Source organism: Nymphaea colorata, chromosome 11, assembly GCF_008831285.2.
Source record: "Nymphaea colorata isolate Beijing-Zhang1983 chromosome 11, ASM883128v2, whole genome shotgun sequence".
NCBI lineage: Eukaryota > Viridiplantae > Streptophyta > Magnoliopsida > Nymphaeales > Nymphaeaceae > Nymphaea > Nymphaea colorata.
In genome coordinates, this window is record NC_045148.1 from 5,878,476 (window position 1) to 5,904,186 (window position 25,711).

Below are 25,711 nucleotides of genomic sequence, written 5' to 3' on the forward strand. Positions count from 1 at the left end.
CAACAAGGCAAGCACATAATCATAAAGCATGTAACTGACCACAAAGGCTGTCTCAACCTCTCAATGGCCTTAGCACACAAAGAACAGATGACAATGGTAAAATGTATCATAACAAATAATCATGGGGCCTTAATAAGGAGCTAACATCTATGAAAGTGGCTTCAACCTCTTGGTGACAACCATTTTGCAACATGAAAAGGAGAAACCAATCATAAAACAAGCTTTGAAAAAAGAAAATAAAATGTTAGCCTAGAGAAGGTAGCTTCGTTCATGGAAGCAGCCTCACCTTCTTCTTAACAGTTTTTAAAAGAAAAACAAGACAATGAGAGAAGCCTATATAGAGTACTTCAAAGCATGCATATAACAAAGAAGAAGAAAAAAAATAAAAAAGTGTAAAGTGGAAGGACCTACCTACGGACGCCCTCTTCTTCATCTTCCTCCTCCTTTCACCTTCGTTCTTGTTCTTCCTTCCTCTCCTCTCTTAGATGGTGGGTTTTTTTTTCTTTTTTTAATGGCCAGGATTAGTGCTGTTGGAATTCGAAAATAGAAAGTGTGTTGGAATAAATATTTAATACTGAAGTGTATACTCTAGTTATATGATATCTGACTTGATTGAGATCGGTCGAAAGATTTAATTGATGATTGATCGAATACAATGTGATCGACTGTATTGTGAATGAATGATTGAACAAATGAATAGTAACTAAACGAATAATTGATTGAGTGGTTTACAACTTAAAATGATCATGTGAAATTGCATTGCATTATTGAAATTTATTTGAAAAAATAGTGTAATGTCTGTTATTGTTTGAAGCGAAAGAAATTTTTTTTATTAGTAATACAGCAGCTGGCCTTCGAAAGTATGTGTAGTGTAGCAGCTCTCGTATACCATGTATTTTTATGCGGTCGATAATTTTCTTAAATGGATTTGGAAAATCGTCACGTATTGCACTCGAACACGGCCTGCTGGTGGGGGTGGGCAACCATGCATTGCGTTCTTAACTATTTTAACATTAGAATGGATTTTACTTTTATCACGTGTCCTCGAGCAGTCCATGAGTCTCTGTGACAAAAAGCAGCTTTACAATGTGTCTGAGCAGCCAACGGTATTGCCTGATCCTGACCGATCCACCATCTTCCGCCATTTCTGTGACAAATTGGTTGGTGATCTTATCCTCTCTCTCTCTCTGAACAATGGCTGCTGCGGTAGCAGCATCGGGTGTCCTGCTGCCAAGTCCGAGCATCTTGCCAGGGAACTTGCTGAGGAAACCAAATAATCAACTTCTTTCCGCCCCCTCTTCCCACCTTACCTTTACCAAGCTTCCACCCACAGGGCTCTTTGTCAGGCAAGAGTCTCCCTCCCTCTCTCTTTCCTTCTGCGGGTGCGCCCGCGTGTGTGTACTGTTATCGTCGAATGTTATTACTCTGAATTGCTGAATCTATGAAGAAGGAAAAGGAGTACGAAAAGAAGGATTAGCGATTCTGTCTGAATTGCTGAATCTATGAAGGAAAAGGAGTACTAAAAGAAGGATTAGCGATTCTGTTTATGGTTCCTATGTGTGTGCGTGTGCGAGTCCTCTGACTTGCTATCCTTGTGAAGAAGCGAAGAGGAAAAAAGGAGGAAGGATTATTCATTCTGACTTTACTTGTTTTTTTCTTAAGTTTTTAGTGTCTAATGCTTCAACAAAATTGTTCGAAGAGCAATGCGGTATCTAATAATTGGCATTGAATGAATCCATGGAAGATCCGCTAAGGTTTCAAAGAATTGGGTGAGAGAAAAGGAGAAAAAAAAGGAAGGATGGAAACCACTCTGACTATGGATGCTTTTTCGGTCTTTCCGTAGGGCCTCACAGTCTACTGCTCAGAATGAAGAGGAGAAAAAAAAGAAGATGAACTTCTTTGACAGCGCTAGCAACCTGCTTACCAATTTGTTGAGTGGCGGCAGCATTGGTTCGATGCCCATCGCCGAGGGTGCCGTCTCCGATCTCTTTGGTCGTCCCCTGTTCTTCGCATTGTTCGATTGGTTTATACAGGTGAGTCGTCTCCTCTCTATCTGGTGCTTTCCTCACTCATCGTGCTTACGCTTTTAAATGGCCTTCTGCTTAGCTACTTTCGACATTGACTGCGGTGCTGCTTGAACGACCGTACTAATGAAAACCTTTTCTTCTTAATTGTATTGATGATTCTTATTGTATTCGGCATAAGTAAGATTTTGTCTAGCTTTTCTTGGGGAAAATAAAATTATGGTTGTCGTTGCTTGGTTGAAAATTGAAATGGCTAAACCTCAAGCTTTCCTCATTTTTAAGTGATATTATCACCTTCCTTTTTTTTTCTTCCAAAGCAGTCAGGCCAGTTTGGGATAATGAGTCTTAAACTTGGTTTCCCTTCGTCAGGAGTGAGATATGTAACTGACCCACCAACTTTAGTCAACGTTAATAGGTATCACGGAACAGACGTGGTTTTGTTTTTACATTGTACATCATATTTCTCTTATAACTTACGACTAATTCCACGCTAGGTAGCTAACTAGTTTTTGAAATAAATTCAATCGTTTTGAGTAAATTCTTTGTCACCCAAAATTTTGTGCATGTCTGATTAGTTTTTGAGTAAATAAGATGCAGTATCTTTTAGCCTATATATCTTTTGAATGTCCTAAACTATGGCGACAAGAAGCTTTAACATAAAAAGTGGTGCTTGCATAAGACGGCGGCTTACTTCTGGTTCTAAAACATGAAGAAAGCGCGCATCTTTTTCACTTTTTGCAATGTCATCATGCTTCCTCCTATTTGACCATATGCATTGGATTTGGCTCCTGTTATTTGTTACGCATGCTTTTCTCCTGCTTGCTTTCATGGATGTCTCATGCTGGCCTAAATATGTAAAACATTGTAGGTTTGACTATTTTATTTAACGTTTGAAAAAGCTGATTCCGAAAGATCAGCCTGCTAGCCCAAGGGAGCCTGGTGCGGTGGATTTGGGCCTCAACTGTTACATGGAGTTCTATGGGTTGCACAAGCTGAAGCATTGGGGCATGGGTACTAGCCACGGCATTTTATGAGCCTAGGCGATGACTGAGTCTCTCAACTGAGGCGTGGGTCCCATTCAATATATCAAAAAATGAACCTGCTATATTGTTTTTAGGAGAAAATTGTTAATTTATATAATTACCTTTTTTCACATGGATAATTTTTTGCTATCGAAATTAAGAACTTGGTTCGAGCTGTAATATTTCTCAAAAATTTTCTACATAAGGACTGTAAGTATATCATGATAAAATTTGCTTGTAATATGCTGTTGATGCATATGATATTCAATTTTAAGATTATAAAATAATTTATAACAGAATGACTATGTCTCACTAGTTTATGGGATAAAATGAAACACACACACACACATGTATGAGAGACCAGATCCTGAAATCCTAGAATCTTACTTCTTAGTCTAGCTTTTTCCTCTCCATCCTCATTAAATGTTTTCTGGTAGAGGAGGCATAAGGAGAGAGAGCCTTTAAAGTTAGGTTATTAGTATTATAGGAAGTTATGGTCTAATTTCCTTGTCCGTGTGTGTGCTTCTGGTTCTAGTTTTCTTCACCCTTCCCCTACATCTTCTGTTCTGATATTATTATATTCATTCGATTCTCTTGTTGCTCCAGTGCAGTTTTAAGATAACTTCCCTTTTCATTGGTCAGTTACTTGTTTCTGTCCTCTCGTGCTTTTGGCTTCCTGATTTCTTAAAGTGCATTGCTTCCCACTTTCACTTCCCAGATTGTTTCATGATTCTGCTTCCTATTATGAAGACTTTGTGCGGAACATGTTTACACAAACTTAATTTCCCTTTTTATCACGATGGCCTATCCACTTAATGGCTAATATATTCAAGGTTGCTATGGTAGCACTAGATCAAAAATTTTTGTCAACTGTGAACTTGACATCTCATTTTTGGACATGTGAAGAAAGCACTTTGTTATCATATGGGCTCTGAGATAATCCTGTTTCAGTTACTATGACACATCTTAGTTCGCAAGAAGACTACTGGGAACAGGCATCTGAAAATGTATATCTGATTTGGACTATCAGTTGTTTTAGCATTTCCCATATGTTGATCTATTAATTCTTTTGGCATTTCTCATATGCTGATTTACAGATTTAGCACTATTTTTTCTACCACATATGTTAATTAATTCATTTTTTACGTAACACTATAGCGGCCTTGGTAATGCTTTATTCATTTTACATCACCAGTATGGTCCGGTTTATAAACTTGCTTTTGGACCGAAGTCTTTCGTAGTCGTCTCGGATCCCATCGTTGCAAGGCATATCCTCAAAGAAAATGCATTTTCTTATGACAAGGTATGACTTTTCAGCTGTAATTCAAAGCTCTCCTTTGACAGGCATTGCATGAAGTCAGAATTGTACATTATGTGAGGCATGTTCCTTATTTAACTGCTTCTCTCTTTTTTTTTTATTTTTTATCTTTTTTTGGGTGGAAGGATAATTGCTGTGCTGTCACATATAGTAATGTGGTAAATCATGGTACTATGATGCTACACTGCCTATGATTTATACTGGTGGTTCTCCATGGTAGTTGAGGAATCATAACTTTCTGATACCAGCTTAATATTTAGTCAGGACAGGAGAGGGAAGTAGATTGCATATACTAACATCCATGATTACTCTAGCTGTACGTACACATTCCAAGAAAATCAAAATGTAGATGTAGTGTAATGGAAGATCTAGATGACTGATTGTTCTGCCCATCTAGTGACATCTCGTAAATGAGCTATCATCCATGTAGTGAAAGCTCATAAATGGAAGAACTAGATTAATGATTGCAATTCCATCCATCATTAAGTGTTTCTCGCAATCTGGATGTAAGGCTGAAAACTCCACGCTTGGGAACCTAGACACTGTCCCTTCATGATCTACCAGCTTGTCATATGCATTAAGAATTTTCAGACTTTTACGATGGCCTGACATGGTAGAAACTATTACTAAGTAACTTTATGAGATCTGATGATTTCACGATTCTATAAAATAAATTAGTGAAAGCAAAAGCAGTGTATTGCAATGTTATCCGTATCGTACGATACAGATGCGTATCGTATGATACGTATCGTACAGGTCAAGAAAACCTATACGATACGTGTTTGAAACACGATATGCGTCCGTATCGTACGCGTATCGCCCTTATCGTGCGATACGGGGGCCGTATCGTACGATACGGGCGATACACCCCCGTATCGTACGATACGGGAGAAAACACATATTTCTTTATTTTTTAAAAGTTTAAACACTCCTCCCCTTCTCTCTTCTTGTATTTAAAGACTCCAATAGACGTAGGAGGGAGAGATTTTGCCCATTTTCATCAAAAATAACCAATGATTAATCAATTTGGGAGATATTATCATTGAATCAAGAAAGATGATAACTATATGTTTTGAACTTATAAAATTGTGATGTAATCTAAGTCATAAAACTCCAAGTCCTAAGACTCTAAGTCCTAAGATTCTATAAAATTTTCAAGTTTAAAATCGTGATGGATGCTTATATGTTATTCTTGAAGATTTGATTTCTTATTTTTGAATGTGTCGTTGATACACATGAATGTTCCTTATGTATGATGATCTTTTTTATATTTGAATATATTTTTCTTAATTTCTGATTTTTTGTTCATTTTTTCAGATTTTTAATGATTTTTCTCTATTTTCTATGATTTTTAAATATTTTTTAAAATTAAAAAATTAATTTTACGATACGCTACGCTACGTTTGCGATACGTTACGATACGGCGTATAGGTCGACCCGACCGATACGCGATACGCTACGCCTTTTATAACATTGGTGTATTGTCCTGTGCTGACACATTAGATACCTTGTCTGTACATATAAAAGGAACTGGTGAGAAACATATGAACTTAATTATAACTAATGATCTTAATCATAGAATACCCATTTACATATTATAAAAGGATCTGGTGAGAAGCATATGAACCTAATGATAACTAATGATCTTAATCATAGAATAACCATTTACATATTTTAGGCTCTGGCTACTGAACAATAGGATATGAAAGATTGCAAGAGTCATTTAAATGCTTTCAAAATACTGCAGCAAATCAAATCATGTGATTAATAAGTAAAAAGTAATGATAATCTTATTCAGTTAGTTAAGTCAAAGGACTTGGAAGGCCATATTCTTTCCAAATGGTTAAAAACTAAAAAGCAATAATTGATGCTTAGGTGGCCGCAAAATCAAAGGCATGCTCTGAAACTAGGCAAGGAACTAACCAGTTGCTAGACAAGTGACTTAAATTTGTCACCTGGAAGTGAAAATTTTAAATATAATATTGTATTCCATGTTGGTCTTTTCTTGCTGCTTATTTCTCATGTTGCTTTTTATTTTTTCATCTTTGCTTCAACCTTTTGTACGTAGACTCCTTTTTGCTCATATGATTCTATTATAAGTGTCAAGTTGTCATCATTAATAGCATGTTCTAACACTTGCTTTCTGCTTCCTCTATCTCATATGCTGGTATTTTATGGTTCTTCTAGACACCACTTTATCAGTCAGACATTTGCACATGTGTGTGGTATGAACAAGTTTGAAACTTCAAAAGAAAAAAGCAACCTCAATGAAAAATGATATACACGATTACATTCTTTGGTTTGACCTTATCTTGCTACTTATTTTTCTTGTTGCTTTTTATTTTTGTCATCTTTGCTTCAGCCTTTTTAATTTTACCTATGTTCCTTTCTGCTTATATTATTCTTTTATAAGTGCACAGTTCTTCCCATTCAATAGCATGTTGTAACACTTGCTTCTTTGCTGCTGCTTCCTGTTTCTATTTTATATCCTGGTAATTGCAGACCGTTTTATTAATCTACTGAATATTTATGCCTGTAATTTGCACATATGTGTAGTGTGAGTAAATGTGAAACTTCAGAAAAAAAAAAAAAAAAAAGAAACCACCTCAATGAAAAGTGTGTGCAGTTTTAGTGTTAAACTCGAGTGGCAGTCCTCATGCTTAACCTGTCCTGGACACATTTATTTCTTCCTGGAAATAATCGCATGGTCTCATAAATGACTGCTGAAAAGTTTTATATGGACAAAATCAATGGTTTTTTCTACACAAGTTGTTGCGAACTGCTTCAAGAATCCAACAAATAACTTTATCCTATGCTATATAGAAGTTTCAGATTGCAACATTTCTTTCTAACGAGAAACTTGTTTAGGGAGTTCTTGCGGACATCCTGGAACCAATAATGGGGAAAGGTCTAATTCCTGCTGATCTTGATACTTGGAGACAGAGAAGGAAAGGTTAGCCTAATGAGGTATACCTTTCCAGTTTATGTTAGTTTTGGCTGTATGCATGATTTTTCAAAGTGTATTTTTGTCATTGGTATGTGTTACATGTCGCTAATTGTTCTCACCTACTTAATGCAAGGATTTATTTTATTTATGTATTGTAAAAGTTATTTTATTTAATTTTCTTGTCAATTCTTGGTGTAATACTCTTCACTTGTCAGTAATTAGTATAAGAATTTCTCTGTCAATCTTTGGTCTTTAGTTTCGTGGACTAAAATGATTGGATTGATGCCTAATTGAGCATTATATGTAGCTGATTCTAATATTACCAATCAAAGGCCATTGTGGATTAACGTATAAAAGCACTATGCCAGCACTTAGTAAGATTCTATTTAGCATCTATTGATATCTTCTACTCAAAACACAGTTGTCCTGTTGTCACATTATATATTGCTAATGCTATGGCAGCAGTGCTATAATAGTCAGGTGTTATGAATTGTGATGGCCTTATAATAGAAAATTGTACTTTATATTGTGTTTTAACGTATTAAGCAGCCATTAAATTGTCATTCCTAGAGATGATTTTATGCAATCCTTGGTGGAAGTACTTTATTCATCTAAGGCTATGGTTGACCCGTTTTTGCAAGAGACTGCTTGAAACAATTGGGATGGATCAGATCTATAGGTTAAGTCTTTTTTGGAGAATAGCATTATGCTGCAGGACAGTGGACACATGAATGATTCTTTTGCTGTTGTATTATCTGTGAATTGATTCAGTGTCCTGCCATTGCCAACTACAGACATAGAAGATTCCAAGTTATTCAAGCATGAATAGTGGTCTATGACTCTTAAATATCACACATGAAAGTTGAGACCTTATCAACATTTAGTTATTGGTTGTTCATGCTGTTGTGTTACTTTCCTTGACAACATTATATTTTCAAATGTAAGGAATGTAGTGGATAATCAAGGAAGATCCTAGCATAGCCAAGACATTGTATTCTGTTTTTTAGATAATGATATTAACGTTTTTAAAAAATGCATTTTTTAGCAAAAATGAAATTAAATTTAAATATTTAATGCATTTTTTGCGTCCTTTATTCCTATTGCTGAAGCTGTTTAAAAAAAGGGCACTATTGCCATTAAAGAAAGTTTTAAGAATAAATTTTCGCTTGTGGTGATAAAGCCATGAGGGCTACAAGCTGTTGTTAGCTGTGTATTTGCCAGTTTCTGTTTTCTAATTTTCATTTCTGACTTCGCTGATTTTATATATCGGATATCTTTCATGATATTGTGATTGTTAATTGTTAGTTACAGTTGCCCTGGTTTAATGTATAAACTTCAATTGAATGTTTCGTTATCGTTTTATCATCACTAAAACGTTATTTTTATGATTTTTTCTATTTATTTTTGTGTTTTGCTATTAGTTTCTCATTGATTTTACTTTTACCTAAATTTTAAGAAATTTTTTTCATTTTTTTAAAAATTGCCGAGATTTTCCTGAGAAAAGCAACTTTAGTGTAAAACATCTGAAAAAAACCTCACCGATAAAAACCCCAAAATAATATTTGTGATATGGATGTTAGTGTACTTAGTTGATATGGATATCAAATAGCATCACAAGATATTGGCACAAATTGAGTTTCTGTATGATTCAAAGAATCAAAACTATGTTCATTATGCATCCTGTTTGTTAGATGAAAATGAACCAAACGAGTTCCTGTTCATGTCCAGTTCTGTAGAATCAGTAGTGATTGCTGAATTCTATTCACTACAATGTTGTGATTACTGATCACCTTATAATACTCATGAAAACTGAGGAAGACCTGTCTGATCAATAAGTTCAACTACCAAAAGCAAAGAGGCCACTGAAGGATGAATTTCTGCCACCAGTTTTTTTTGTTTGCTTACTGTTTATGACAATAATATCCACGTATTATTGATAGAAGGAAATTTTAGAAATTGGAGAATTGCATAATGTCTATAAACTCAAATAGCAGTAGATGCCAGAGATGTAATTAGAATACATATCACATCCTCTAAGGCATTAAGGTATCTGTTAATTTGCTGAAAGTTGTCCGATCATCCAACAAGGCACCAAAGTGGCGTCCTCTTTCTTTATGGATATGGAAGGATTCTGTATAGAAGTTGTGTATCTTTTGCATGTAATTTGTATCAATAACCTGTTAATCTAAATATTCTTCTTGTTCCAATTTTTTTCAACATTGGTGCTACTACCCGATGCACATTATTTTTCAGATATTTTAGATTTAACATTTTGTTTAAATAACTTGTAGTATGTAGAGTCAAACTAATATTATCATTATTGGAACTGCAGCTATTTCTCCTGCATTCCACACAATGTTCTTGGAGGCCATGGTCAGGACATTCCGAGGTTGCTCTGAACGTTCAATTATGAAGCTTGAGAACTTATTTCATCAGGAGAATATGGTGGAACAAGCAATTGAAGTTGATATTGAAGCTGAATTTTCAAACCTTGCACTTGATATCATTGGTCTTGGAATATTTAACTATGACTTTGGTTCTGTGACAAAAGAATCACCAGTGATCAAGGTCAAGCTTGAACTTAAAACTTTATGTCTTATTCATTTGTATTTCTTGTGTAGTAGAATTGTTGAAATCAGTACACGGCAGTGCTTTTAGCATGACATCTGGTCTGGAGCAGATGTTTATGAAAGTTAAAGCAGTAACTAAACTGTACATTTTCCTAAAAGTGTGCCATTCCATACCTACTCACACGTGTTGGTAGAAATTCATTCAAACCCTCTTAGATGGGGGTGCATTAGATGTTAAATGGAACTTATAGATGGCTATCCTACCGTTAGTAACTGGTTATTTTTATTTGTTTACATTATTCATAAATCACAGGATACATTCTTCTTACCCATGAGGTATGTCAGATAGGCATGAGTATGGTTGAGGGCATGGGCACAGGTGGAGGCACAATAATAGTAATTTCAAGCAGTTTAAGTGTGGTATATATATATATATATATATCCGAGACGTTACTTGTGACTGTGATGGAGACACGATAAATAGTAATTTCAAGCAGTTTAAGTGCGGTGTATAAGAAATGCGTTTTTTTGAAAAAAACGTTAAAAACGAAAAAACACATTTTTAACACGTTTTTTCAGTTTTTTTAATGTCAAATAGTTTTTTTTTTCTTTTTCTATTTTTTATTTGTTGCAAATATACTTATCTTTTGATGATTGTGTATTAGTTTCTCACTTATTTTATTTTTCTCCCATTTTTAGTTTTTAAAATTTTTAAAAAATTTATCGTATTTTTCCCGTTTTTTTTAAGCTCGTCATATTATACAGGAGAAAGAACTTGCAATTTAAAACTCCGAGACGGTACTTGTGACTGTGATGGAGACACGATAAATAGTAATTTCAAGCAGTTTAAGTGCGGTGTATATATATATATAATTGAGGGCATGGGCACAGGTGAAGCTAAAAACTAACAAGGCATGCCACCATGACCTTAAAAGAAATTAATCTGCACTTTCTGGGTAAAAGTGGATTTTGTCAAACTTAACCTTGTCTAGACTTAGAGAAAAGTAGACATTGGGTACATTAACCTCACCTGAGGTTTCTTTGACCATGTCCAACCTGTGTCGGCAGCCACACCCATGTCCAGCCATGATGACGTTTGGCACAGGACCCACACAAAAGAGTGTCTATAGCATAGCTTATAAATTGGTTAAAGCAGATTGTGTTTTTGATTCTTGAACTTTTCATGTTTTGTTCGTCTGAATGAGGAGTAAATTTCACAAGTTCTGATGGTTGTGCTCTTCCTGAATTTCTTATGTGATACAAATATCATGTGCTTCAGGCTGTCTATGGTACACTCTTTGAAGCTGAACATAGATCTACTTTTTACATTCCTTACTGGAAATTCCCCCTTGCACGGTGGATTGTTCCTCGGCAAAGGAAGTTTCAGAAGGATCTCAAGTTAATTAATGATTGCCTTGATGAACTAATTTCAAATGCGAAGGCCACTCGAGAGGTCAGTTTCATGGATCCTATAGCTTCAATTCTTACAGTTCCAATCACTAACTACTATTATTGCTGTTTCTGCTATAGGATTCTTGTTGTGCTCACTAGTCACCATTCGAACCTCAGTAGAATTTTTAAAATCTCCTGTTTTGACATGATATATTAGAAAAATGATATTGAAGGTAAACTCTTGCTGGGTATTGAAAGATATAGATTTTTTTTGGGGGAATATCTTGATAACCTGCATTAAGCATGATATTATCGTGAATTATTTTTATTTTACTTGATGAAATGGCTTTTGCCTCTCCTTTCCTTCTTTTTATTTCTTTTCATAATTTTTTTAACTTCTACGATTTTCTCCTGATTATTGGAAAACATTTAAAAATATGTGAAATTTTGCTTGGCAGAGATACTGCTGACCGAGACAGACAATTGTGACAACAGTTTTCTGGATACCTATCAGTCCAATGCAAAACTGAAGCACCGAATGTGCAGCATGATGGTAAAGGGGATGGGCACATGGATTTTGGGGACCAAGAATGACCAAAGTGGAAATTTACCTAGGCCATTCAGGAAGCTGATAGACTGAGGACCTGTATTTTTAGTATTAAATACACTGGTCTGTGAAAGTAAAATTGTTGGCAGGTCTCTATCTCGTTTCAACATAGATCTACATAAATGACAGACCAACTAAGAACCTCCCTGGTGAAGATGGCATCTAAGAGATTCGATATATATTTATATGGTGCTCGGACATGCTCGCTAATCATAATCTCTTAAGTATAGTCTTCAAGTTCAGTTTCAACTTTCAACACCTTCACTCCTCTCTTTTCCAATCAGTATGCTGTTAAACCAGCTGATTGATTTTGTTTATCACAATTATCACCATGATATAAAACACAATTTTCAAATTGATCACCATGATAGCACATGGTAAATTTTTCTTATTGTCAGCCTTCATTCTAGTGAACTTCTAGGATCAGGATTTGATCCCTCAATCATCTCTGACTCACCTCTTAAAAAACTATCTAAACCGTCGAGCAGGCATCCCAATGTAATTTCGTAACCTCTCTAAAAGGAGTTCGGCTATTGCATCTATAAGGAGAAAGGCATTAGGGGCAGGTTGCCATATTGCCCAAGAAGTTGATTCACTGAGCATGGCTTAAATTCTAGTGTCTCAACTTTTGAACCAATGTCTAGGGCAACCAGAATGCAGTCAAAACATGGTTAACTAAATATTTGACCAAGCTGTTGTCATTCCCTGGAAAAAACATAGTTGAATAGACCCTATAATTCAGATAAGGCATGAGTCAATTTTGGCTGGCCCAATTGATATTTGCATTCTGAGCCTAATGATATTATTGTTGACTTGCTTCCTGTAAAAGCCTTCAGTAGTAAGCTTTTCATATATTTCCTTTCCTTATGTGGACCACTCATAATTAGCTTTCTTACAGTTTCCAAATTTGAATGTTCATATTCTATTTAGGAAGTGGGGATAAGAGTCTTAGATCTCATGATGACGATGAATCAATTTACATTACTTTTGCCTAAGTAGTAAATTTCCACAGTACACCCTTTCTACCAACCTATATCATGGGGATCCTCTATTTAGCGTCACATTTTCATTGATAACTTAAAAAAGATGGTCATATTCCTCTAACACTAAGAATCCCTCTAACGCTAAGAATCAGAAAGAAGAACGGTGGTCTTTGCCATAGGTACCAATGTTCCTGATTTTCTGAACGACTGTCAGACATTTCATGAAATTGGACTTAACACAAGCACTTTTACATGCCTGTATGATGTATCTGTTGCACTGGACAAGCTATTTTTCCCCGAAACAAAAAGGATAAGAAATTTCTGTTGCTAGTATGCCTGGGGTACAAAAGTGTTCAGATTTATATGGTGCAGGTGGCTGCATCTTTTCATTGCTTTTCAGTTTCCTTTCTATTCTGCACATGGCACTGGTTATTTTCCATCCTCTGGAAATTGTGGTTAAAGTGATACCCGTTAATTACAGCTGAGTGAAAAACTTTTCTTTTGTATCAACCTTGTAAAGATTGAAACTTGTCTTTGTTTCTGTTCTCATCTAATTTGAATTTATTTAATATTTAAATCGAATGGCTTCTTATTATGGTAATTGAATGGGTGTGCATGACTTTTTTTGGTTAATGTTCTTACTTGTTGTGGTAGGAAGCAGATGTTGAGAAGCTACAACAGAGAGATTACCTAAACATTAAGGTTTGATGGCATTCTTACATATGGAAGTTTCTAACGTTCAGCTTTTATCATTTACATGTTATTACTTTTCATTTTTTGAACCTATTTCTAGGATGCAAGTTTGTTGAGATTCCTTGTTGATATGAGAGGGGAAGATGTTGATAATATTCAGGTGAGAAGCTTTTTCATTATTTAAGTATTTTCATCAGCATGTCAAAGAAATTTCTCCATTTCTGTTGTTCAGTTCTCTTTTTCAAATCTGTGCCCTTCTCTATTTTCAGCTTAGAGATGATCTCATGACAATGCTTATTGCTGGACATGAAACAACAGCTGCTGTTCTTACATGGGCTGTATTTCTTCTTGCTCAAGTATGTGGTCTCTTAGCTATCTTCCAAAAATACTTCTAACAGGAATGAGTAATAAATTCTGACTTCCACCAGTATATGCACCACTTAAAAGCTCGTATGTTATATGATAAATTCAGTAGCACATATTATTTGCTTTATGCCTTTTTGTTGCAGAATCCTCAAAAAATGAAGAAGGCTCAAGGTGAGATTGATGCTGTTATTGGTCAAGGGAAAATAACTTTTGAATGCATAAAAAATTTAAGGCAAGTGAAATATTAGTGATGATTTTAATTCATTGTACGTTCAGCATTGAAATTGTAGGCGATCTTTTTCTCATTCTATCAACCTGATCAGCATCTGTTTCTCTTCCTTGATTAATTTTACCTGCTTCTGTTTTCTTAGGCTTCACCTGAAGTTGATTATTTTCTTTCAAGATATAGACTCTTCAAAGAGTTTGCTGCACCTTCCATCTGTATGACATAGGTTAATTATGAATATACTGGGAAAATTTTAGAATAGAAAATTGGATGCTGTTGATTTACTTATTAAAAGCACCTTTTAAATAATAGACTTCATTATGTAATTATTAGAAAGATTGTAGGATGGTGATGATCAACTTTGGATGCTCATTTTTAGACTAGTTGTTGCCTTATGCTTCTACATTCTTATAAAAAAGAAAAGCTGCAGGTAGTGATTATTAATATCATACCTAAACTTTGGTGAACTAGATTCTTTCTTTTATATTTTTTGGGAATAAAAAAATTGGAAACCTCAAATTACAATGGTAGAAAGTTGCCTTGAAAGTTTATTTTTCACAATAGGAACATCTATTGTCATCATCTATGTCGATATCTATCCTCCTGGAAAAGTATTATTATCCTCAATCTAAATCAATGGCACTAGGTTGACCAAAAAGTGGGAACCATAAAGGATAAAAGTTTGCAGAACCACAATATGTTAGGCCCTTCTGGCTAAAAGTAAAAATCCTTCATAAACTGGACTGTTAACTCATTTGCTGTTGCATACTCTTTCTCGACCAAGTGTTAGTAAGTCAAAGAAGTGGATCCTTGATCAAATGATTGTTAGTTGGGAATACAATTTCAATACGAAAAAGCCCACTAGCATTGTCTTCATGTAGATAAACCACATGTCGATTGTAGTCTTCTGTTTTCAGTGGCAGCATTACTAACTGAAAAGTTTGTGAACCTTATATCATTATTTGTGATGTTCGGTGTGCATATATTTGGTAGACCTATTTGTGGACTTCTGGTCATGCAAACATGCTTCTAATTTTTGCAGGACTCTTAGTTCCATGGTATTGAATTAAATGTATTATTTAGGGATACTGCACTTTAGATGAATTCTCTTTGTTTAACCTTTTTTCTAGGCATTTGTTTATTTTGTCTTTATAACTTTTGGTGCATGTAGACATATACATCATTTGTTCAATGTGAAATAGGTTGGTCTCATATATGCAGTTATATTCGGCTCATTATTGTTGAATCCCTTCGCCTATTTCCTCAACCACCATTGCTCATTAGACGTGCACTCCAGCCAGATTTGTTGCCAGGTATGACTACCGTTGCTAAAAGTTAAAACACATTTTCCAAATTGTTATTCAAGCAAGGAGCTAGTAGATTTTTGAAATGCTTTATGAAATGTTGCTGCCTCCTTCAAATAATTACGTGTGTACTACAGCCTCTATCGACATGCGTGTGTCTGTAGAACTATGTGTACCCAGATGTATGAATGTTTCAGTTCTGAACAGTATAATACTGAATTTGAGGCTTAATACATCCCTAATGTGTCACGCCATTTTGGGTACTGCACCTGCATCAACGTAACACAGTTGCGGGTGCAGGTGCTCCTTGGGTGTTGAGCAATCTTCATAAAAATAAGAAAGAAAGGGGGTGACAAGAAAGGAGGAAGGAGGGCGAGCAGGTAGGAGCAATAAGGAGAGAGGAAAGAGAAGAAGAATAAGAAGAAGAAGAAGAAGAAGAAGAAGCGGAAGACGAAGAGGAAGAAGAAGAAGAAAAAGAGGAAGAAGAAGAAGAAGAAAGAACTTACTGGCTGTGGTGGGAGGAGGAGAGGCAGCAGCTGAACATAGGTGGAGAGAGGAAAAGAATCAAGATGGCTTAGGTTACCATTTGCTGCATTGGCGACTTAAGAGTTTTTTTTTCTGCTTTTAGACTTTTCTTTTACTATAATATCCAAAGTCTGACTCATTTTACAATTTACAGAAGTTTCTTTTTAACCTTTTACCTTTTACTTTAAAATTCTCTTGTATTACAACAAGTGTCTTGTTTTACAATTGAGAAAAAGTTTCCTTTTAATTCTCTCACGCACACATCTATTATATATACCTTTGCCACTCATGCACCTTACGCCCATATCACATAGCATCCTTAACTTTAGGAAAAGTTGTGCTTTCATTTGAAGGGAAAATAATCTCAAAACTAAATAATTATGGAACTGATTCCTCCGACTATTTCTTTCATGTCCAACTGTAACCTCACAACATTCATCAGAACAGTGAAATTCACATGTTTGCAGAAATGCACCAAATGCTAATTGGGGTTATCACATTTTTAGAACCTCATTTACATCTGACAAACAGAAGATATATTTGAAATGTCTTTAATTTTTAATTGTATGTAAAAGAACTTGAGTTTACAAAGATTCCTGCAAAAGTATTTTTCCACACTTGAAATAAAAGGGAAAAGCTATGTGACATAAGTGCAGGTGTGGCTGTTAAAGTTTGATGGTTATTATACTTTCCACTAGTAAAAATGCATAAGCTACTAAAAAACAATGAGGCCTTCAGCGGCATCATACTAAATCTTATTGGACTTTCAAATCTGTGAACCGAATGTTGCAGATGCATTCCGTTCCATGCCTATTGCAAGGTAAACGATTGAATACAAGATTCCATTCACAACAAGTGCCAATGGGAGGACTGTATTTTGTTTTTTCATGTTTTTGCATATAAGCTTCTCTTATGTATACTGCAAAGTTCTGAGAGATATACTACTCTTTACTTACCGTTTCCTCCCACTGTGGATATGTAGAAATTTGCAGCTCATTGACATGCATGTAACTTCCCTTTGAATATGATCTGCTTAGTTGTTAAAAACAACCAAAATAATCCTAATAGTTTTCTCAAATACCTTGTAGGAGGATACACTGGAAATGTGGATGGTTATAGCATTCCTGCTGGCACTGATATTTTTATTTCTGTGAGTATGAAAATATTCAATTTCCTTTTCTCCTGAGTGTGATGATTCTGAATTTTGTTCTTATTATTTATGATTCTGACTATTCTAAATCAGGCACAAACTTGAGAACATAAATGCTTCAAGAGATACACTCTTGAAGATCCCAGCAACTTCAATAGGTAACACAAAACCAAACCTCAAACTTGAGGAGAAGATAACAAATACATTGATCTCAAAAGAATACACAAGAGAGGCCTAAAAGCCTTAACCAAACAAGGGACAATAGTCCCTTATTTGTAGTTTTGTAGTACAATGAAGGGAAGAGAGGAAGGAGGAGTTGGCTGTTGGGCCAGCTCCAACGGCTAGAAATCTAGCCGTTGGAAGCTGGTCTAACAGCTAGTTCCCATGTACAAATAAAAAAGGTAAAAACAGAAAAAGAAATAAAAAGGTACATAAAAAGGAAAAAGAAGCAAATAAAATAAAATACATAAACACCTATGCATACATATATATTTATATGTACAAATCATACATGAAACTAGATGTATGACAGTACATATGAAATGTATATATGTATACTTACATGATGTCTAGTCCTTAAATTCTAACAACTATCTATAGACCACGTCAAATTCACTGTATTGGCTGTTCAACTGAGGTGAAAGGAGTTTGGTTATTACGAATAGGCATATTGACTTTACGAATTGCATTAACCGTCTAGCTGCTATTTGCTTCTATTGTTTGTTCACATCAACAAACCCAAACATAGAAAACAAGAAGATTTGATATTTATTTTGTTGTGCACAAGAGTACATCAGCAGCGGGAATACTTCATGTCATATTCTTCAGCTCAAAGTATTAAAAAAAAAAAGAACGACTACAATGAAGGACAAAACCCTAACTTGTGACACTAAAGACAGTAAAGTACACAACTGCCGTCACTTAATTAAAAACTGGCCTTGCATACAAGGCTATGACAGTAAACTAAGTTAAAACATATTACAATAAGGATGACAAGAGCAGTCTTTGACTGACATGAGCAGAACTGGACCGGTTAACTTTAATACTCCGCCTCAAACATGGCATGATTAAGAGAAACCATAACAAGTTTGCCAACAAATTTCTAAATTTAGATGGTGACAAGCTGTTTGTAAACATATTAGCAACTTGGTCTTTAGTCTTTGTATGTTGTAGGGATATTAATCCTTCTCCATATGCCTTGTGAAATGAAAATCAATCTTCATATGCTTAGTTCTTTTTTGAAACTCTCGGTTTTTGTTAATATGAGTGCCATTCATGTTGTCACAAATCAATTTAGTCTTATTAACAACTGGAACCTCAACCGCATTTAGCAGCTATCTTATCCAAATAATTTCAGCTGTTGTTTGGGCCGTAGCCCTGTGTTCAGCTTCAACTGTAGATAATGCTACTCTTTGTTGTTTCTTGCTCTTCTAGGAAATCATAGACTTGCTAAGGGAAATGCAAAATCTTCTTGTGAAAATTCTGTCACAAACTGATCCATCAAAATGAACATCACAATAAGCTACAAGCTCTTCATAATTAGATGAAGAAAAGAACATTTCATAGTTCATAGTTTCTCTTATACATCTAATAATTTTTAACACAACAACTAAATGTGTTGATCCGGGGGCATTCATCAACTGACTTATTCACATGGACTGCATGTGCTATGTCAATTCTAGAGATAGTGAGATAAATCAGGCTCCCAAGAGGATGCTTATAAACATCAGCTGTTATGTTTTCTCAAATACCTTTTCTATACATTTCATATGTGTATACTTGGTATGCACACAAGACACAGTCACATATGTATTTTTATGTATATATTGGTGCTTTCTTGTATATTATTTTCTTTCTTTTCTATTGTTTGTTTTCTATTTTCTTAATGAGCTGCAGGTACTTTACTAAAAGGCTGCTGCAGCTCTACCTATTGATGGCTGCAACAGCTAGACTTTTAGTTGTTGGCATGCCTCCAATGGCTAGAAACAGTCCCTATATATAAGGCACTGTTTCCTCTTTACTAGGGTTTCTTTGAGTATGTTCTACTGTTATTGCGCCTTGGTGCATTTTGATTCTTTTGAGCTTTTTCATTTGTGTTTATATGAAATTTTGGGCTGGTAAAAATATAGATTTACATTCTGACCTACAGATCCCTCAGAAAACTTGGTGTGGTTAGTCTGTGTACCTACATTGAGCATGCAGGACCTTAGTAGAAGCTAGGTACCCTATAGTCCACCAATTATTAATTTAGTTCCTTTTTCATATCATAGTGTTCACTCTTCAATTAGTTCCCCTAGCCCATTAATTTTTGCTGTAGCTGTCATTTTGCATGCCAATTTTGAAAAGGGAAAGCGTTTGCATGTTTTTCACTTTTTTTGTTAATGAAGAAAAACTGCAAATTACATATATTAGCAGTTAATGCTTAATAATCTTAAAGTATGCTAGATGGACCAAACATGCCCTCTTTTATCTCTCTCTCTCTCTCTCTGGTCCAGCTCAAGCAAGATCCAGAAGTAAATTGAATGGACCTAGATAGTCATGATAGAGATGGAGTTGGTTTTGCCATGCGTAGATGGGTGCACAACATCCTTTAAACTTAACACGTCAAACAAGTACTTGTATGACTACCTGGTTTATGTTTCTGACCCTGTAACGCTACCATGTGTACCCATGCTTTCCGAACCTGCTCTACATCTATGTCCATATTGATACATGTGCCCGTAAAATAGGGGTGGCCCGAGAAAATGTTAAATGGCCTTCCATGCAAATATAACCTCGGCTGGAAATTTTTTCAATGTTCTCAAACCGGCTCATTTCCATATGAGAAATTATTGATATCATATTTTTACCATTTAACCATTTTCTTGTCAGCAGTAGGTAGCTAGAAAACATCTGGCGCCATCAGTCATCTTTTCCTTGTTGAAGCATTGTGAATCTTCATTAGTTTTGTCACTCAAAAGCAGTACTTTTTTGGAACACATCAAAAGTAATAATAGTAACCAATAACTTCTCGATTAGTTGCATGATGACTGAATATGTTTGGTGTGTATATGTGTGTATGTGTGTGTATAGATGTTCTGCACCCTGTCAGGCCAGGCCAACATGAGCGTGACAAACTTCGTTGCCATGTTTCTGCAAGCTAGCTTCTAGGCTTTTTGGGATATTTCCTTGATGTTGCAATTGTGAAAGCTTTGCAACTACTTGGGTGTTCATAAATGGAAGTCTTCCAAGTCTTTTAGATCTCTTAATGATGTCGGTCAAACGACTGACATCCAGGTGTAATTTTGATCATATTGACTGATTGCATCCTTGCGTTGCCTGCCTATCAGGAAGTAGTTTGGTGTATGTACAACAGTATCATTCTTATTGACGTTGTTTCTCTTTTGTTTTTCACTGAACCTATTTACAAAACTCTTCTATGACAGGTTTACAACCTTCATCGATCCCCATACTTCTGGGACAATCCGAATGACTTTTATCCAGAGAGATTCTTAGAATTCAAGGAGAGCCAAGGAATCAGAGGGTGGGCTGGTTTTGATCCAAAACGGAGTCCTGGAGCTTTATATCCCAATGAGGTTACTTCCTATAAATTTATGCCCCTTAGGCCAAGTAATTCGACTGAATTATGCCAAATGATACTTGCCTTTCTGATCTTAAATTGTTGTGCAGGTTATTTCAGATTTTGCCTTCCTACCATTTGGAGGTGGCCCTCGGAAGTGTCTGGGTGATCAATTTGCTCTCCTGGAATCAACAGTGGCATTGTCCCTGTTGTTACAGAAGTTTGATGTGGAGCTTAGAGGATCACCAGAATCAGTAGAACTTGTCACGGGTGCTACAATCCACACTAAAAATGGTCTCTGGTGCAAATTAAAGAAGAGATCTTCGTCTAGTTGATAATGTAGCAGCAAATTTTCCGGCATTGCTGTGTCTTTCACCCGAATCTCATGTATCGTAGACATGAAATCTCATGTAAAAGAATTTTTTATATGTATCATAGTCTGGGCTCTAGCCCCCGTCATTCCGTCCTCTTGATTCCATCATTTTGGGACAGAACCTTGGCAGTGATCGCAGTGAAATATCCGAGAGGCTTTGTAAATTATGATTCTTCACGAGTTTGTAAGTGCGCCTTTTGCGGCAATCTTGCCACCAATTTATATGGCTTTTCATGGGATTTGAAAACTTTTCTCCAGAACCCTTGTTTGTTCTTTTTTATTAATCGCCTTCATTCGAGTCGTGAATGCATGGCTGGTGGAGGTGCCATGTAGTGTGGTTATGCTGAGGGAAGCTCTCAAGTGCCTCTATAAGGGGTTGGCGCAACAGGAGCTGATATGTGGCCAGTTCCTTTTTTGAATCGTAGTGCAAAAGGGGAATTACTAATATGCATGGTGAAGCACGAACGGAGTGGCATACTAGAGGGCATTTGGTTTGGAACGCGACCACTCGATACAAAAAAAAACCCTCGCCCGAAGACGAAACTCTCGCTCGAGTCTTGTCTTCTTACTGCGCCTGTCCGCCATAGATCAAGGAGCTGGCGTCTCACCACAGGTCTCTCTCTCTCTCTCTCTGGCTTATCACTGTTCATTCACATCCGGCAGAGAACGACTCTCTCTCCCAGTGTTCTTCTTCTTCATCGTTCACATTTCTTCTACTTCTTCATCATTCGTCCCTTTCTTCTTCTTCTATGTTTTTATGTTTACGAACATAGGTTGCTCTATCTAAGATCGTTGATCAACTTCACCACAATTTCTCATGTTTTCGCCTCTCTTCAACCTTCTATTGTGGACAGTTGCAGGTATGATTCTTCTTCTTTAATTTTAATTGTACACGATGATAGGTCATCATAAATTTGTGTTTTCACCCTAACCGGCAAAAGGAGGGTTGTAAGTTCAGTCACCTTTTCTGCTACTCTCCTACCACTTCAGGACACGTGAAGCCCTAGGGCAGGATTGCTGTATGAAGCTCCATTTTCTTCTGTAAATTAAATTGATTCGGAGAAAAGAGGTTTGATTCGATCAAAATTGAAGGTAACCAAACATCATGTGAGGCAATAATTAGATAGTAGAATATGACCTACTACCAGACAATGCACCAGATCCTTGATTTGGTCTGTCTTAACTCTCATTTGAGAATTTTTATAGAGTAATACCTTATTTTATTTGGTTGTCTTTCTATTCATCTCTGTTAATTTATTGGTTATCTTTTTATTCATCTATATAGGTTTTGGTGTTACCTGTCTCTATAGCATAACTTATACATGTATACACTAATACATGAGCTGTTAAAACTGAGAATGTTAAAGAATCACCAAATTTACTTCAGAACCATTTTTTTACATGAGATAATTGTCAAACATTTACACAGACCAGGTCAGGTCGTCTCTTATTCTCAGATTTCGGTATCAAGAGTGGTCATCTTTAGCCCTTGCTCCTGCAGCAGAATGGTGATTTTTTGGTTCTGTACTGAAGTGGTTCTCTTTTTTTGTGTGTTCGTGTGAGGGAGAGGGAGTTTGTGTTGTGGTGGTAGTGGAATCCTTGCTTTTTTAGTTTTTTGGGACAACATGATTGCTTGGACTTAGCATGCTGGTGGTGGTTTTAACACAGTCAGATTTATCATAAGAGTATATTGGGGTTCTTCGGTCTTGGTTAAGGGTGCGATCTTTTGATCTTCTCTTTTTCTTTGAGGTTCTCCTTGGAGAGTTTACTCCAAAGTTAGAAAGTTCAACAGTTAACTTTTACATTTTTCAAAATTAGAATTCCAATATGCCCGTTATATGCAGGTCCGATATACTTAAAGAGGTTGCTTCCGTCTATCTCCATGCATTTGACGGTTCTTTTACTCTTATTCATGAGTACGGCTAAGAGAAAATGGAAGTGACGCATAAATTACTTGACTAAAGATTGTGAACTGGAAGTTGTAGACCAGATTGTTACCAATAATCGGCAACAGATGATGACTTGCTTTCTTAAGGCCAGTTTACCGGTGTAAACTTGGACAAAGAAACTTTCAATCAACGTACCCCTGGTTTGCAAAATTCCACAAGGTAGCAACCATTTTGCAGTGTGGTCCTTGTTCAATGGGGGAGCTCAACAAGAAACCGTTTAATTTGGTTTTGGCAACCGATTGATTGAAATGCTTTTTCTTTAACTATTTAGATTTGTTTTTGGTTTTGGTAAGCTTGCAAACACCATTCTTATTTCTGCTAACCCAATATACATGATTGACTAGTTCAAGTGAACTGTTTCTTTATTAGTGTATATTGTATTATCACTAATATTTACATAAATTGTTGTTGAAATGCAAGGACCAAGGTGAAGATGCAATGGATGAGCATTATTTTATGGTTGCTGTGGCCGCTTGATCAAATGCGATCGTCATCATTTTCAAGTCATGTACTTCAATGAAGAATATAAAAGTTTTTTTTTTTGCTCATATAACTATCATGATATATACATTTAGTTGTGTTTAGAAACTTTCTAAACATTTTTATATGGTTTGTGTCTAACAAATTGAAAGTTTACTCTTCATTGTGTTTTTGTATTATAATTGGTTGATGTTTTCTTTTATAATATATGGTTTTTATGTCATTTATATCTGTAGAGAGAGAGAGAGAGATAAAAGAAAGACAAAACAAGAACGAGCAAAGACAAAGATAGTACTTTGTTGGTTAGTATATTTTGGGTTGTTTGTATTTGTAGAGATAGAAAGAGGAGAGAGAGTACTTTTTGTTAGCTTAGATTTTTTTTACATACTTTATTAGTTTTTTTTCATTATATGTTGATCTTAAGTTTCTCATGTATAGAGAGGGAAAAAGAAATCGAGAGTGGATATTTTTATTTGTTTGTGTTTTTGGTATGCTTTTTTGAAATATTTTCTTTTGTCATATGTGAAATTTTTATTGAGAGAAAAAAATTTCTTATTAGTTCATATATTTTTCATTCTTTTTATCATGCGTTTTAGCGAGAGAATAATATATAAATATAGAAAAATGCAAAACATGTGTTACACCTGTCCGTTTAATCATTAATACAAACGGCGGACAGGACAAGTTGAAGAATTTGTCCTCATAAACAAATGCTGGACATAATTATGACTTGTCCATATATTCAATGATTGTTTGTCCTTAGGACACTTGTTCTAAAGGAAAACGTCTTGAGAACAGTTGCCTTTGCAACCAAACAGTAAGGTGTTGAGTGAAAGCTTCCGATCTCCTTCATCTCAATGCTTATCCAAAACTAAGCATTGGGATCTCCTTCATCTCAATGCTTATCCAAAACTAAGCACTCAAGTACTTGAAAGTATGCAAGCTGCTAGAGTTTTTTTGACAATCAGGTTGGATTTCTCAACTGAAATGTTTCTGAAATTATTAACCTTTGAACTTTTATAAACTCTGATTTGTTGATCAGGAACCCATTTTCAATGTATTGGTCCCAAATATGGGTAGCTTGTTGAAGAAAATAAAATAAATTATATACATATTAATTTGGATCACTGAGTTGTCTAACGTTGGCCTAATACGACCATTTAGATATTATTGATCAAGTAAAGAACCTTCGAGTCACCTTCGCCCACTCGTTCGCCGGTAGTCGTCTTTGGGATGCTGAAATTTCTCGATCGGACTTTCCAACCCAACTCCACTGTGGTGCATCATTCAACGCAATGTACAGAGAAGCCAACGTGTTACCCTCCCAAAGTGAGCGGTGGTTATTTGTTCAGCTCATGAGAACACTTGTTCGTGGTCATCTCATGCGCATTGACTCTAAGTTACACCGACTCTTCTAGACACTATAATTCTTTACACACTTCATACATTCTTCTCTCTTTTAACTTTTCTCAATTACAAAAGACAGGCTGAGGTGCTATGCACTATATGCTGCACGAAAACACACACATATCCATATGTCTTATCCTTTCTGGTTTCCTGGATTTGAAACTTGGATCAGGTGCAGGTGCAGAAACTGAAAGCTTTAACCCAGTCTATTGTTTCATTGGAGTACAAAACCTACTTTCGGTGTCTCAGAATATCACCTTTAACTTCTTCTAATGAACCAACCATTTCATACTAATGCATTTATTGACATCCCAATGAAATTCTAAATACCCAATTCTATATATAAAATATCTTATACATGATTAGTACAAATTACCTATATATATTGAATTATGCTTATATGTATATAACTGAACCCTAAATATTGTTGTGTTCCATTTGCAGAACCATTGATCATCAAGTGACCGTTGCCAAGAGGATAAGGCTATGGGTAGTGCATAGTCCTCTTCATTGTAACCGAACTTTTGAGTCACTTCGTTCCAATTACTACAACAAAATAAAGCAATGCCGACGATGTCGAACCGTTGGTAGTGCAAAGAGCATGCTTGATCAGACGACCGGGCCGTTGCTTAAAGGGGATACCCAGGAAAATAATGGTTCATAATGGGTAACAATTCATTGTCCTTAGGAAAAATGGTGACTTTGATTTGAGAAAATGTGATCCTAGACACTAATGTTGGCATCTTAAGTTGCGCAATCGTACCATCAATAAGGCTGTACTGAGTAAAGCCAACTTGAGCTCGACCAAAACTTGCT

General features: G+C 35.8%; 1 protein-coding gene across 1 annotated transcript; it reads left to right on the forward strand.

Annotated features, from left to right (window-relative positions):
• The first annotated feature begins 1,069 nt into the window (after nt 1–1,069).
• Nucleotides 1,070–21,306, forward strand: LOC116264307 (cytochrome P450 97B2, chloroplastic). Its single transcript, XM_031644447.2, has 14 exons — nt 1,070–1,346; nt 1,844–2,033; nt 4,242–4,349; nt 7,233–7,317; nt 9,644–9,879; nt 11,161–11,334; nt 13,518–13,565; nt 13,657–13,716; nt 13,826–13,912; nt 14,066–14,154; nt 15,370–15,461; nt 17,066–17,127; nt 20,553–20,702; nt 20,797–21,306. The coding sequence occupies exons 1-14, from the start codon at nt 1,195–1,197 to the stop codon at nt 21,019–21,021; spliced, it is 1,758 nt and encodes a 585-aa protein (XP_031500307.1). The 5' UTR covers nt 1,070–1,194; the 3' UTR covers nt 21,022–21,306.
• Nucleotides 21,307–25,711: the final 4,405 nt, after the last annotated feature.